The sequence below is a fragment of the Neolamprologus brichardi genome, chromosome 3 (assembly GCF_056152115.1).
Source record: "Neolamprologus brichardi isolate AB-2024 chromosome 3, ASM5615211v1, whole genome shotgun sequence".
NCBI classification, from domain to species: Eukaryota; Metazoa; Chordata; class Actinopteri; order Cichliformes; family Cichlidae; genus Neolamprologus; species Neolamprologus brichardi.
Window position 1 is genome coordinate 14,900,552 of NC_142106.1, and position 15,930 is coordinate 14,916,481.

Sequence of the window (15,930 nt, forward strand, 5' to 3'; positions counted from 1 at the left end):
GTAACAAAAAAGGAGAAATCTGACAGAAGCCATTTGTGACAAGCGAGAGGAATATCAGCAGCCTGACCTAAACAGAAAAAAGCAGCTCACATTCCAAACCTACCAGCCTTTAGTGAGGGAGGGTTATGTTTAAACCGAAACTATTTCCCCCCAAACCTAAGTAGCGCACAGTTATTTACAGCTGGTTTGTGACTTCACAAGAACTCAAATTTTACACAAACGCAAAATTATCACCGAATGGATGTAAATGTAGGTATTATCTCATTGCTACTTTAAATGTAAATAACGCCTACAGTGGTAGTAACTCTGGAGTCATCAGTAAACACTGTAACGGAGCAGTAAAGATGCTGTAGTTGGAGAAAGGTGTGCTTCCTTGATCTCCTTTGTTGAGTTACCACTGGATTCAAAAACTGCAGTCAAGTGAGCCCTTACTTACGAAGTCACAGTCAAGCTAGCACCTAAAATGTTATTGCACTATTCTTACGCGAGTTACGGTACAGGTGCCGACTGGCTTAGAAATACGACTCTTCTGTATCCTGTCATTGTTATTTGTTATTTGTTATGTATTAGAAAATAATAAGTAAAGTTAAATGAGTGTTATGTACACAAGGGTAGGGTTTAGTTAAACATTCATAAATTTTCAAACATTATCATAAATCAAATCCTAATCAAAGAGAGTTTACTTTGCAGTTAAACACAAAAGTGAAATGTCTCCAAATGATATTCATACACTCAGAGGTCTCAGTCACTATGTAAAGATTTTTTTTTGTTTGTCAGTCATGGCACTTCTTGAGTCAGCATACAATAGTCATAATCACACTTTTATAATGTGGTAAAAACATTAAAGCTTTGGCTTTCCTTTAGTTTGTGAGAAATTCCACTGAAATTAAATTGTATGATCACTGACTCTGGTAGCATTTTTTTTTTTACTTTAAATTAAGGTTTATGAACACAAGTGCACTAACACACACAAAAGTATTCACACAGGTGTACAAACAGGTTGTCAAACAAACACTATTAGTAACGTGGTCACCTGAAGTTAATTTGTTCATTTCCAGCTTCATGTCTTTATTCTTAAAGTCTACTGGGACAAGTTTAAGTTCCACCACACTGTGCGGATGGGATACAGACATAGTAAGCAAAAGTTTATACAAATATTAGCCCTCAATGTAAAATATATGAAGAACGTCTGGTATATACCAGCCTGGCCTAAGTCTTCTGCCTGAAACGGTCTCTAATAAAGCTCCATAGACATAGACATGAACGTCATGTACATGAAATTGCTGCCAGTCTTAATCAAATATAATGTGTGTGTGTGTGTGTGTGTGTGTGTGTGTTTAAGACAGAAGCAGACAACTCTATAATCAATGTATAATAAATTCTATAATAAATAATGATGACGTCACCTTCTGCTGGGGTAGTACATGCTCACATGCAAGGATTAGGGTTAACCCTTAATTGTTAATGTCCACAAGAGGTCTCTGTAGACCATAAATTGGTAACCAGGTTTGTTAATACTTTAGTAAGACAGAGATGGCAAAACGATCCAGAGTTATAGAGTAAATTAGTCCTTTTCGTTATTCTCAATACAGCTGGATGTAATTACTGCAGGAGAGTCAGGAGGAGCTGGAGGTATGCAAGCTCAACAACTTCATCTCACAAACACATTAACTGTGTAATGTGGTTTTATAAAGGGTCCCTGCAAAGTTGCACATTGTGACACAAAAGTTGGTGATGACGATAAACAAGACCCTTGAAATGAACATTTTTGAACTGAGACTTAAACATGCACACTTTTTCTCTTCCTCCTTTGTGTGCACCCTTTCATGACGTGTAGATAACCTTAACCTTGGTTTTCACAGAAACATCACAGCTATCACAATTCTAATGTGTGTTTCTTCTTATGGAGCTACAGTTTGTTGTAAATCTAAGATGAACACTGACTCCCTAGTAGAAAAGATGTGTCAGTATTGTTTTGGTGCAGTGTGAACAATTTCTCTGAAATATAAAGAAATCTTTCCTCTGCTGAGGAAGAGCTGAAGAAGACATGTCTGCCCTCTGCTGGTCTTCATCACTTTAATGTCAGACTCCGGTTGTTCTTCTGCTCTCACAGAAAAGTTCCCAGTTTTCTGTTTCAGACCAGATCTATGTAAGCTAGTTCATCAAGATGGGGACCTTTTGTTTCTTGGAGATCACAGCTATGACAGCGATGATCACAACAAAAGCAGGCAGAGCAGCTACCAGTTCAAAGTGTCCTCTGCTGACTCCACCCATCTCCTCTCCATCTGCTGTGTGTCCTCGTGGTTCACCTGCAGATTGGACTGATGTGAGACATCAGCTGTCAGTCAGGTGATGACCTATACTATTACTGTGTATTATGAAGTAAAGGAAAAAGCACCATAAAAACAACTTAATAAATATCAAAGCCTTTGACCAAAAAACTTACCCTTTAATGACTCACCTGGAGGAACAACACTCAGGCTGATGGTACTAATCCTGTGGTTTGTTCCTCTCCTGAAGACGCGACACTCGTATGTTCCAGTGTCATTAATCGTCACATCCTTCAGAATCAAAGACACGTCTCCATTCTTCATCTGTCTGTCCTGCAGATCCACCCGGTTCTTAAAAGCTGGATGCTGGTTGTCTGGAACAAAAACCTCATCTCTGTACAAAAGCACATATTCTTGCTTCAGGTCAGCTCTGCTCCACTGAACAGCTAAGATCTGATTATTATTAGTTGGAGCTCGACATGTCAGTGAGATGTTCTGCCCAGACTCGGCGGTGATGTTTGTCTGGTCTATAAGAGGAAACAACACAGAACAGAGACATTAAAGGAAACATTCAGCACAGCAGCAAATCACAGTGAGGCGCTACAGAGAGAACTGAGCTCTGCTGAACTAAACCAGAGAAAACAAAGCATCTGGTACTCTGATGTTTTACAAACGGACCATTAGACCAGCTGTTTGAAAAGAAACAGGACTAACATGCTACAGGTGAGAAGTTGCTGTACATATTTATTGAACTGTTTACTTTATTTGAGATATTCAGTGATATAATGTGTTAAGCTGTTTTTCTGTTTTGGCTGTTGTAAACAGGGTGCATATATCCCCCTCTGACTCTACTACACTATTTTTATCCTTTGCATCATCTTGAAACATTCTGCAGTGCAAAAAACATTTAAAATAGATCCCCTCACTTTTACTTTCATGTCGGATGATGCTCATTCTGTTCTGATTCAAAGTTCCGATTAAGCCCATAAGCATCACAGTTTCAGAGTGAAAAGTACCATTAACCAAATAAAACCAATAGAAAGGATTCAGAGCATCAAATTTATACCCATGTGTATGAACCTGATCATCTACATCAGAATTCCCTTCAAGGTTGAAGTCTACAGCTTCTTGTTTCAACTTGATAAAGTGCAGTAATGTGCCAGGGCTGCTGACTAATACAAGCCACAGTTAGAAAGACTGGCCATGACAGAATGTCTGTGAAAGTCATGATTACTACGCAAATAAGCAAAATAAACAAAAAGGTACTTGTTGGAGAGCAGTCACATGAAGTTTGACAGAGTGACACGACAGATGTTTAAAGTTTTCAAGTATTTGGCTGAGGAAAGAACGATTATACAGAGGTATACAATCACATTAATTTTTGATCTAATTGATAATTAATGGGATTGTAGTTATTGAAAAAGACATCTCCCACCTCACTACTTCTCTGCTGTGAAGTTTGCACGTTTTCAGTCTTTAAATGTTTATTCTCAACATTCAGCAATTCAAGAACACATCAAAAGCCAAAGATTGAAATATCAGCAGCTTACATATTTATTCAGGTGACACTCGGACTTTGTAGTCTTCATAATGAGTAGCTTTGTTTCAGCATCTTTGCTTTTTGCTTAAATTTGATCACCATTTCAGTTTAATGAATAACTCTTTACTTTAAATAATGTTACTGAAAATAAAAACATGTTTCACTCACCTGTAGATGCAACAAATAGAGACGAAGATAGGAGAATTATTAAAGACGCCATCTGTGACGAGTGGATGGAGACAGTGGAGCAGCTGAAAGCTGTTAGGAGTCAAAGAGGAAGATGTGGTTAAAAATATGACAGAACATTGGCATTTCTAAAACACCACAAGCAAGAGCATCATCATAATCATCATCACAAGTTTTCCTCTTGCAACATACTGCAAAAAAAATACAACATAGTCACAGTCAAAAGAAGGTGATAAATAATGAGAAAAAAATACAACTTTATCTCAGAGTAACTGACATTTATTCACCTCAGCAGCTAAACTTTTGCACGTTTCTTCTTGCTTCTGTTTCATGAGTGTAATCTGCCATATTTCAACCTGCTCTGGTCAAATAAAACTGACAGGAGTGCAGATAAGATCAAAATAAGATTTATGTCAGACACTCAGCATGGTGTGTGTCCTCCCAGCTGTGGTGTCACAGTAGGTCACCCTAGTCATATTCACACCACATAGAAGGAAATTTGTGTTTGGTTGATTATTTCTTTGTTGTAAAAATCCTTCTTGGCAGTTAATCTTTTAATGTTGGAAAGCCTGTTTATTTCCCTGAAACTGGGCCAATTAAATGACACCAAACAAGAGCAAAACAAATTCTTTGGCAGACAAGATTTAGTACATTTTTCATGGATTTGACAAGTAATAGCATGCCTGACTACACAACCTCTGGTGCAAAAATGGATTGATGAGCTATAGATAGATATGATAGATTTGTTTGTTCATTTCACTGCAGCAACACATTGTTGCAAAGAACTGCAGACAGTTACGGGTGTGCAGGCACACTGCTTATTTTTGTCTGACTATGTGTGCAAAAGAATATACAAAAATAAACAAGTTTACAAGATTACTCTGAATTATACTAAATAAATAAACAATTCAGTATCAATCACATGCAGATGCAGGAATTAGAAATGTAATCAAGAGGACCTTGAGACAACTCATCTGTGACAACATCTTAGAGACAGTGCAGAGACTTCACCCACACTGACTGATGTGTGCAGGGAACAAAAAGAGAAAGAGAGAGAACGTTACATCTGTCACGGCTCACAAACTCCCCTTCATTAACCACTGAAGCATAAAAATGTCACATCAATATCAACAGTAATGAGTCATACAAACTTCCCCATTCATTCCGGGACATGATCATTGACACCAAACACAAGTGTAACTCTATACTGCAAATAGCCCCACCCTATTTGAGAAGCACTGCAGTCACTGCTTATACCAGACTCCCTCAAAAATAAATAAATAAAATGATCTGTTAACATTTTCTCAGAAGTAAAATATTCTTTTTTGGAGAGTAACAAACTGCCCTTTGTGAGCTGTACGTTATATTTTTTCTGCTTTACTTGATCATCTCACCTGAGCGTCTGAAAGTGTTTCACTCTGTAAACACGAGTTTCTCCCTTTTACAGCTTCAGCTGCATTAAAACAATTCAAAATCTGATTATGTTAGAGAAGCAGATTTTGAATTGTTTTAACTCATGACTCAGAGTTCATTGTGGTTTCCAAGTGTATGTAAAATATGTTGTATCATGTTGTGCGTCTCCTCAGTATGAGGTGGTCTGTCAGCTGATATTTCAGGACAGTTTAAGGGATTTCAGCACTGACACTATTTCATAAAAGAAATAGTTCCTGTTAAATGTGACAGAAACAGAAATTTCTTTCAATTTAGTTTTGGAGGTTAGTGAGTAAGGCAACTGGGGCATTTCTCCATAGGTTCCTGTGTAGCCCTCTGTGAATTAAAAAAAAACAAACAAACAATCAAAGCGTTGTGGCTCCTGCAGCAGAAAAAAGGATCAGAGGATCAGATTTAGTCACCTTCATCCACAGATGTTGTGGGTGTTCACCTATCATCATCTTCCTCTCGCTCTGAAAGCCACACATACCTGTTTCTCTTCACAGCATCAAATGTCCCTGACAGTTAGCAGGTCTGCAAAAATCACACACCCTGTTTGTACATCATGTCATATGTTCTATTTCAGTGAATGTGTGAAGTTTTGTTTTTACTTGATTGAATTTAAAGAGTTAATTAAAAGCTTGAGTGAGCTTCTGCATCTGAAAGAAAGTTGTGACACGTATCATGTTTCCTTTTTCAGTTTTTATTCTTTTTTTTATTAATTAATAATTTGATGGCCAAGACATTTCTGAACATCATACTGGTAATTAACATTTGTTATTAAACAGCACCATACGACTTTGTGCAAACTCTCGTGAGGATACAAGGATTGTTGGTTCACATTATCCTGGATCAACATCAAACACAGACTGATGACAGTACACAAACAACAAACAAGTTATTGCACAATTCAGTAACTCTTACAGTCTGAATCCTTTTTTAGCACCAATCGGAAACATTTTTTGTGATTTTTTTTCTATTTATTTTATTATGTTTTTTTTTCAGTGAGAAGCTCCAGGCTGAATTTGCTGTTTATTTGAGGAGTTGGCAGAGCTGTTACATTTTTGATAACCACAGAACAGTTTTTTTATTTCTTATTTTTCACTTTTAAACCAAAAGGCCATGTTGCTTAGCTGCCTGGCAAAGTCGCTATCAATGTTAGTTCATCATATCTGTAAATTTTCTTTCTATAAAATCATATTTCTGGACATGTTAAATCAACTTTCAGAGGACAGAGGCTGGAAGATCAAGGTGCGCCCGGTGGAAGTGGGGTGCAGGGGCTTTGTTGCCAGTACAACAGCAAAACTTGCTTAGAGAGATTGGAATCAGAGGACAGGCACAATCACATGCTACAAGAGAACTAGCTAACACTGTTGAGAGGACCAGTCACTGGCTGTGGCTAAAAAGGGCCGACATCAATTGGGCAGCTAAGGCAATCAGCTAACCACGAGAGAAAAGAAATATTCTGCTCTTCTCCCCTTGTCTGGGAGGCAGTGGGGAGGTAGAGCATACAGTCCGATCCAGCGGGGAGGTGTGGGAAGCCAGATCGGGCGCCTCTCTTCCGGCTCTCCTCTCTGCTCTCTCCTATCTTGTCCCTTTTGTCTTACATCACCTTTTCTATCCCTTTGAAGAAGTGAGGCTCCATAAATGCTAAAGAGGTAAGTATTATTTCTCAGTTGCAGTAGATAGAAAATAAACTGCAGGAAACTAAATAGAAGAAAGAAGAAGAGAAAGAACAATTTAACATAAACCAGTGACACACTCCAGGGCCTGATCAACCCTGGCAGGGCCTCCTTGATGAGGGTGTCTAGTGATAATGTCCGAAAAACCCGATGAATCCAAGGTCCACTACTGACGCTGTGTCCCAAATTTAAAATGATAATCTAGATCGATCTCTAATCCCTAAACCTAACCAAGGAAGGAAAATGGCAGATTAGCCTGGGTAAAAGACTGAAAGTTGAGGCAACAACGACGTGTGCTGCTTGCAAAGTTTCTGGGCTGCCTTTCCTCATAACAGCCATCCCTCAAGAGTCTCTCCATCTAAAGCAATGCATTATCAGGGACTGTAACATGTAGTCCTTTTAACTGAATTCTTTTAAATATGAATAATGTCAGAAAACCAACAACAATAACAGCAACCGCAACATAACAAACAACCATTAGAAGAGTTGGAGTTACTACGTCTCCAACATCCTGTTGTTTGTTGATGTTTCCAGCTTCACTTTCCACAATTTGCTGCTGCAACAACTTTTCATCTGTTTCACCTGCAGAGAGAAAATCAGCTGTCAGAGAATATTTCAAACAGTGGTTTAATGTTTAGCATCTGAGTTAGCAGCATGCCGTTTCCCCTTCACGCTTAACACTAAAAGAATTGAGCAGAAGAAGCTGTGGATAAATTTTAGCTCACTGGCTTTTGTTTGATTATTTGCCAAGTCACAAATAATCATGTAGTTTCTGTAGAGTAGAGAAATACTAGCAGCAAGCAGTTTTAGATTTTTTGTTTGTAATTTCACGCTTTTATGTTTTGGGGGTTTTATGATGTGGGAGCTGAGCGTGAGCTCTACAAACTCACCTGTGACTGTGAGCTCAATGAAGTGACTGATCTCAGTGTGAGCTCTTTTACTTCTCACAGGGTTCCTCACTGCTATGTGACACTCATAGATCCCAGTGTCATTAAACGTGACGTTGTTCAGGATTAGAGAAACGTCTCCATCTTTCATCTCTGGGTCCCTCAGCTTCACTCGGCCATGAAAAGATGGATGTTGGTAGTTTTCATAGAAGCGTTTGTTCCTGTAGAAGTAGACGTAGCCGTCTGTGTTCAGGTCAGCTCTGCTCCACTTTACCACTGAGATTCTTTCATCTGTAGTAATCTGACACTGGAGAGTGACGTCCTCTCCAAACTTCACCTGCACATCCTGCTGCAGAGCTGAAGGAAAGAAAATAATCTTTTTTAAATGTAACTAATTTTTAAGTTTTTAAAACATTTTTAACTGTTAACAGCACTTGATAAGAATTTGTGGCTGAAAAATCGAGACAACAGTAAAGAGCCTCAAACAGCAGTTCCTCTAATGCTCGTCAGTCCTCACAGAGCCCCATGTTAAAATCTTTATGGCCTACAAAAACAAGTTTTGGTCTCTGTACCTAATTTTCCGTTCTGTAACAGCTTCGTGTGGGCGGAGACATACTTGATTACGATAATACAATCCCTAACACAGGGCTGTAGCTGCTGGCTGTCTGCTAGGCTTCCCTCAGTTAGTTGCAGTTTCTTTGGCATCAAATAAACTCCAACTATGTTTACTTGACTCTGTAAAAACCAGTCTCAAGGTGTAATTCCGTTAATTTAAATGTAATTTCAGAGTATTTTAGCTGAATTATGTTATTGTTATGTACCATGCAGGGCACTAAAATAACAGACTAACAAGTTAAAATTTTACAGGTAAGAAAGAAAGTAACTTTGAGTGTAACTTTTGGCTACTTTACTTTGTATTTTGTTGTCTATTTATTTCAAAGGTACCTGATTACTGTGCAATTTTATTGTCTATCACACTAAAATGAAATATTATACACCCTTTTTAAACAATAAAGCAATGATTTTAATTTTAAAATGCAACTGAAACATGTAAAATACTTTTATTTATTCAAATAATTGCTCATTTAGAATGGCCAGTGTCACATTTAATGACAGTGGGATTTATGAGTGCTTGGTATAAACTGAACGTGTGCTAATCAAGTTCATTTCATTTGACTAAATTCCATTAAATCGAACATTTAAATTGAACCTATGTAACAAAATTACAAGAAAAAAAATATATATATGATGTTATATTGTTTTATGTTTTATATATATGAAATTAAAGTAGTTAAAGTCAAATAAAAGCAGATTTTCTTTCTTTTTTGAGTGTACTGCACTTAATTTACACTTAACACTTAATTAATAAACTTATTTAAGTAAATGACTTTAAGTTTAAATAAGTTTAAATATATCACTCAGTCAGTGACAACCTGAGCTGAACCAAGTGTGTCAACATTGTAAACTTTCATATAAATGAAGCTTATGTGTTCAAGTTCAATAAAGATGATCTTTAGTCAAACATCTGTCTGATCCCCAGGTGTTTGACAGGTAATCCAAGCTTTAAATCACTTCAGACTCCCTCCACCTCCCTGCATGGGAGCTCTGAGTTTCATGAATTTACAAAAAAGAAAAAAAAGAGACTCAAATACACAATAAATAAAGTCACAAGTTAATATAATATTTTTATGTTGTGGAATTATTAGAGGCATATTTGGAATGAGCTTGTTTACAATAAATTTGAAAATCTTATATGTTAGCACAAAACACTCAGCCCCACTCATCACATATGCAAAGTCCAGAGCTGTCCTTGTCATGTTCTAATGCTGGGAGGTCTCACATTGGAGCTATGTGACATTTCCTTTAAACCCAAAGCAGAAGTGAAAGGAGAACTGAAAGACTCCCAAACAAAAGAGAAAGTCTTGGATTGATTCACTTTGCTTTCACTTCGCATTTCCCTTCACTCCCCCCAGTTGAAAAAAGTTAAGATAAAAATGCAAAGTTACACCGTTAAACACTCTTTAAAAGGGAAAGGTTGTCCAACAGTGTAAGTAACATCTCCTGGTGTCCATTTGAGTCCCAGAGTGACTGCTGCTGTTCTCATCGTGCAGCAATTCAAAGAACACACAAACCACAAAGTGGCTGCTGACTCAACACACAAGCAGCTTGTAGCAGCCAGATTCAGGTGAACTATGGGACTTTAAAATCCCTCCACCCCAACCCTGGATCTGACATCAGCTGTTACATCATTAAACATGCTGCTGTAAAAATGCTGAAAAAAATGACTACAAAGAGACACAGGAGCTCAACCTGCAAACACAACATGGGAATCAACATTTAACCGGTTAAACACATATTTATACTTACCTGAAAAAAAAATGTTTTTTTAAAAAAACTCTTTCACTCACCTATAGAGCAAGAAATCACGAACAGGAAGACTATGAGGGACTCCATCTGTGACTGCTGTGACTGCAGGCTGGGAAGTGAAGAGTCTGCAGCCTGACCTGCACTTAAAACAGAGTTGGTTTCACTTTCACTTTCAGGGAGGGAGGGAGAGAGAGAGCATAGATGAATATAGATAACTCATTCTTTATTGGATTATATCAACACATGATGGCAAAATATTACACAGACGCTAAATGGTTAAAAAAAAAAGGCCTGTATTTATTTGTATAGCGCTTTTCTAGTCCACCTTTGCGCACTGAGCATTAGCAACAAGATGAGCATTTACAAGAAATCCGAGCACTTCTGAGAAGTGTTAGTTTATGCTTATTTTAACCAGCAGATGGCAGCACAAGTCACAATATGAGAAACATTTAGTACAGTAAGAATAAAGTAATGAAAGTTATAGTAGTGACTTTTATGATGTTTGCAGACGAATGCAGAGTGCAGCACAGAGACTGTGGCTGCGGTAACTTTTATTCTGCTTGATCAGTTTAATCCGTCACATTTTATATTATTGTTCAAATAAAACTGCAGTTTGGGAAAAAAATGAGAAATTGTGTAAATAATAGAAGACAAATATTATGTTAAGTCTCATTTGCACCACTAACGCAGCATTTATCCTTGTATAATTAGAAGCTTTACTTTATATGAAGTGAAGTGGGAGACGCTCAAACGGTCGGTTACGCGCACAAGACAAAAACAAAACGGCCAGTTTTGATCTGAGCGCGCGCAGTGAGAAGCACAAAGTCTGCGCAGAAGTATTTTAACCTCCTCACACCGTCTCTGACTGAATTTTTTGGTTTTTGGAGCCAGCAAACACAAAAGAAAATATGGATTTAACCCGCTCCAGAGTTACTCCAGAGTCTGAGCGGAAATGATCCTTAACTGTTTATGTGCAGTGAGAGCTGGCAAGTCACATGGTTCACTTACGCGCAAGTTAATAAATCTAATAAATATGATCCAAACTCTTAGCGTTAGCTCAAACTCACCTGCAGACAAAGAGGGTGAGTGCAGCCCGGAACCTCAGATGTCCGAGCAGCCATTTCCGTCTTATTGTTCGGAAGATCCTACTTTTCAAAGTTTGCTAAATATCCAAAGGATGGTGAGATTTCGCGAGAATAGGAGATCCCAGTTTTTCAACAAAGCTGAAAGTCTCCGAGCGTGAAAACGGGTGCGTTTGTTTTTAAATGCGCGCTCAAGTGTCTTTTAAAGGAAGAAGAACAAACTGAGGGCGGGGTCATAAACATGTGCGTAATAACACAGCGGCAAGTTAAACGTTTGGATTCAGAGCTGATCAACAACAAAACCGATCACTAATCAGTCATCAGTCACATTAAAACCATTATAGAAGCTGATTAATAGAATAAACAGGATTCACGCTCAGATTTAAGTGGATCTTCTCTGACTGTGACTTTGATGTGAGATGTGTCATCTCTTATCCTCCTGTGCGTCTCACTGATACACTGTCTCACATTTAACTGGCTCTAAGCTAAGAAAGTCAAATTTTCTGACAACAAAAGTTTTGCCCTGAAACTCAAACATCTGTAAAAGCTGTTTACACCAGCGGTATCAAACATGAGGCTCATGGACCAGAACCAGCCCACCAAATGATCCACTTCAGTCCACTTGAAGTGAGGAAGAGAAAATGAATTATTGTTATCTTTCATTTCTACATATGTAAAATACTCCTGTTTACTCATAGAAATTCTACATGGGAAGGTTGTTGTAAATTGCAACGCAGGCATATTGTTAAAAATTCTCTCAATTTAGCGAAATCAGGCTTTTTTTTCCTGAAAAACTAAGAAAAGGGTAGGTTTTTTTTCCTACAGGGATTCTTTTAAGATTTGTTGTTTCAGCATTTTCTTAATTATCAGCTATTATTTCAGTGGTCACCTGAAACTTCTTAACAGTCCCATATTTTTATTCTTAGACTCTATAGAGCAACATTTGTGGTCCATTACACTCTGGACATATGAACAACATCTTAATCTAAACCTTCAGAGACCAGAGCACTGACACAGTTTAGAGGTTCGGGAATAAATGCTTTCCAGTCACAGTCAGGAGGACTTTGATTATTAATAAAAGTACTGCTGTGGAGGATGGTGTAACATCTTTTTAATGCTGGATTGTGCTACTGTGGTTATCCTGGATCAGGAGGAGAGGTTGACATCCAGATGTAGAGTTCCAACAGATGCAGTTTATTTTATATTCAGTGTCGTGGTACATGAGGGTTGAGACATTCAGAAATAACATGAAATCATCTTGAGGTGCTCTTTATTGCATCGTAAAGAAAGTAACATTTCAGGCTATTTCCTCCCTCTTATCACTAGGCTTGGCTGGAAACTGCTCCTTACTTCTTTTAAATCTCAAAAATACCATAAACCCAATGACAGCAGTGATGACAACAATAATAACAACAACAACAATCTGAATACTCAGAGTTTCTGCTTTTCTATCATACATGTTTCCGTCTGTAGCTCCTTTTCCCTTCAGCTGCTGTTCCAACGTGGTTTTATCCGTTTCACCTGCAGAGAAAACATCAGCTGTCAGAGCAGAAACTGAGACTCCAACACAGCAATGAACCAACAGATGTGTGTTCTGCAGGCGAAACGATCAGAAGCAAAAAAGCTGTTTAACATCAGCTTAGGGAAATATTTCCACTACAGGCTACATTTAAATTACACTTTTTAGGACAGAAAATATGTTTTTCTGTTGATCATCCACAGAGTTAGCAGCATGCTATGACTTCACCCATCACATGGTCATCCACCCACTATGTCAAAACTGCAGAAAATTCTAACTGGCCCAAAAAACTGGGGCGCGATGCAGTTTCCAGGGCGTGTAGACAAACTCACCTGTGACTGTGAGGTTGATGAAGTGACTGATCTCAGTGTGAGCTCTTTTACTTCTCACAGGGTTCCTCACAGCTACGTGACACTCATAAATCCCAGTGTCATTAAACGTGACCTTCTTCAGGATCACAGAAACGTCTCCATCCTTCATCTCTGGGTGCTTCAGCTTCACTCTTCCATGAAAAGATGGATGTTGGTAGTTTTCATAGAAGCGTTTGTTCCTGTAGAAGTAGACGTAGCCGTCTGTGTTCAGGTCAGCTCTGCTCCACTTCAGCACCGAGATTCTTTCATCTGTGGAAATCTGACACTGAAGTGTGACGTCCTCTCCAATCTTCGCCTGCACATCCTGCTGCAGAGCTGAAGAAAAGAAAATAATCAATCTTTTTTTTCCCACTGTTAGAACAGGATATTTAAAATTGAACACACCACAGTTGATCCAAAAAAACACTGATATGATGTCAGAGGAAAAAGGGTGTTTGTGTTTCCACACATCACAAGTGTGAAAATGTCACGGAAACTTTTTTTTTCATCCTGTGCAGGCAGATTTTTGTTTTTAAATGTCTAATAGTACACCGAGATATCTTGAACATGATCATTGTGTTTTATTTATTTAGTTATTGTATTTATTAATTTACATTTAGCATTTGTGTAAAATAAAAGTACATTTTCAACCTCTGTGGCTGTAAAAACAAGCCAATCCTGAAGCAGTACAAAATGCAGTGCCTCTAATGTTCACTTACAGCTTCAAAAGAGACTGTTCGTATTAACTATTATCTTAGAACGGCAAAATAAGCAGTCTACAGACTTTAAACTGTGTCTTCGTACCTAATTTCCCCCTTTCTAATAACTGCATATGAATGTTGCCGAGGCTAGAAATGAGGAAAACACTTGATTAACGCGGACCTAACAGAGGTGGTTGTACCTGCCCGCAAGGCTTCACCTCAGCTTTTGTCTGTGATCACGGAGTCCATTTGAACATCTGTGTTAAACATGATCCTATTATTTGAAGTTGTTCAGGAGATATCATGTTCACAATAAGATAAATCCTTTGACCACAGGTTCCAGCTCAGTGTGAGTCTGTAAGAGTCCTTCACCAGTTTTTCCAATTGGATTTAAAGCACTCGTGAACGATATTAGCCCAGATAATGAAACATTATCATCAATAAAACACTCCTCTTTGATATTATTTTGTCCTCTGATACCAAGCATGTGATCACAAATGCCTCGTAAGGCTGTCAGATGGTTTTCACCTGAGCACACATCTGTGATGATGTGTTTGATGTCCCTCTTTGCTTTAAACTACCTCCTGCACAAAAGACAGTGACTGATGTCAGACGCTAGACTTTGTTGAACACTCTAAAAAATGAACTTAATCATGGAAAGGATTTCCACATTTCATCATTAATTAATCAAGTTGGTTCAACTCAAGGACATCAAATTGGAATAACAGATGCATAATGCTAAAAAAAATTAAAGCAATTTAAAATACGTGGAAATTCTTTCCATGATTGTTATTCGAAGAGTTATTTTTTGAGTTTCATTGTTAAAGACTTGAGTGTACTGAACTCATTGAGTTAATCAAGATCTATGAAAAGTGACAGGGAAAATACATTTCTGTCAGTCTGCCCCAGGGCAGCTGTGGCTACAACTGTAGCTTGCCTCCACCAGTGTGTGAATGTGAGAGTGAATGGGTGGATGACTGGACGGGTCCCTAGGCGGGACTAGTAAAAAGCGCTATACAAATACAGGCCATTTACCATTTACCATTTACCATTTACATTTAGTCATGTTTTGAACAATTCAATTAATTTTTTTCTCTACACGGAAAAATATTAATTTAGTTACTCTTTTTAGTTTAGCTTTGAAGTTTGACACGAATTAAAATATAAACATGCTCAGTTTCACTCACCTATAGATGAAACAATTAGAGATAAATACAGGAAGATTATTAAAGAAGTCATCTAAAGTCTGATAGGTGGACGGACACGGCGGAGCAGCTACTGAGCAGAACAGGAGGAAGACTCTAAAGCAACTGAAAGCGAAGAAGTCACAGGGTTTCAAAGAAGCTGTTCAAAACGACACAGCTATCACACCTCTATTTATATACGAGGCTGCTTCACGGAAACGATATCGATCTAGCTCTTAGTAAAGCGCATTTCCCCTGTGAAAAAAAACCCCCCCAAAAAAAAGGGGGGGGGGGCAAAAGAAAACACAAGCTAATGAAAAAAATCACTGGTAAAGCCCTAATTGTATTAATCTCAGCAGCTCAATGTGACTGCGCCTGTCATATTTCAGTCCGATCTGTTTAAATACAAGTTTGAAATGAGAGTTTTATGTTGAGCTTCGATGGATGAATGTGTTCCCTTCAGGCTGGGTGTATGCCCGGATACATGCTGTGTCCTGTGGAGCGACAACAACAGAAACAAGAAATCCTCAGATTTTGTGTTTTAAATGTTCTGACAGCAGCAGATGTCGCAAACAGCGAGATGGACAAATGCAGTCTTCAGTGGGTAACCATAGTAACTCTTCTGACTTCCAGGTTAAAATCAGCTGTAATCTTCAGTTTCTCTTCTCAGTGTGTTTTAGGCTGTTTGTAGATTCCGTGCTGTAAGAACACGGTTTATAATCAGCCTGCTG

The 15,930-nt window shown here is 38.2% G+C and overlaps 2 protein-coding genes across 2 annotated transcripts; both read right to left on the minus strand.

The window, feature by feature from the left end:
- Nucleotides 1–6,996: 6,996 nt before the first annotated feature.
- Nucleotides 6,997–10,499, minus strand: LOC118455817 (uncharacterized). Its single transcript, XM_035915736.2, has 3 exons — nt 10,405–10,499; nt 8,000–8,353; nt 6,997–7,691 (listed from the first exon to the last, which is right to left on the minus strand). The coding sequence occupies exons 1-3, from the start codon at nt 10,448–10,450 to the stop codon at nt 7,468–7,470; spliced, it is 624 nt and encodes a 207-aa protein (XP_035771629.2). The 5' UTR covers nt 10,451–10,499; the 3' UTR covers nt 6,997–7,467.
- Nucleotides 10,500–12,571: 2,072 nt separating this feature from the next.
- Nucleotides 12,572–15,385, minus strand: LOC102777048 (uncharacterized). Its single transcript, XM_087838823.1, has 3 exons — nt 15,203–15,385; nt 13,297–13,650; nt 12,572–12,966 (listed from the first exon to the last, which is right to left on the minus strand). The coding sequence occupies exons 1-3, from the start codon at nt 15,252–15,254 to the stop codon at nt 12,743–12,745; spliced, it is 630 nt and encodes a 209-aa protein (XP_087694949.1). The 5' UTR covers nt 15,255–15,385; the 3' UTR covers nt 12,572–12,742.
- Between the last annotated feature and the right edge of the window lie 545 nt (nt 15,386–15,930).

What these genes read in the sequence shown, in the direction of transcription:
- LOC118455817 (XM_035915736.2), bottom strand. Translation starts at nt 10,450, where the DNA reads ATGGAGTCCCTCATAGTCTTCCTGTTCGTGATTTCTTGCTCTATAG. An exon ending in CGTGATTTCTTGCTCTATAG is followed by an intron (nt 8,354 to 10,404) that starts GTGAGTGAAAGA and finishes TCTTTCCTTCAG; the next exon opens with CTCTGCAGCAGGATGTGCAG. An exon ending in CATTGAGCTCACAGTCACAG is followed by an intron (nt 7,692 to 7,999) that starts GTGAGTTTGTAG and finishes TTCTCTCTGCAG; the next exon opens with GTGAAACAGATGAAAAGTTG.
- LOC102777048 (XM_087838823.1), bottom strand. Translation starts at nt 15,254, where the DNA reads ATGACTTCTTTAATAATCTTCCTGTATTTATCTCTAATTGTTTCATCT. An exon ending in TCTAATTGTTTCATCTATAG is followed by an intron (nt 13,651 to 15,202) that starts GTGAGTGAAACT and finishes TCTTTTCTTCAG; the next exon opens with CTCTGCAGCAGGATGTGCAG. An exon ending in CATCAACCTCACAGTCACAG is followed by an intron (nt 12,967 to 13,296) that starts GTGAGTTTGTCT and finishes TTTTCTCTGCAG; the next exon opens with GTGAAACGGATAAAACCACG.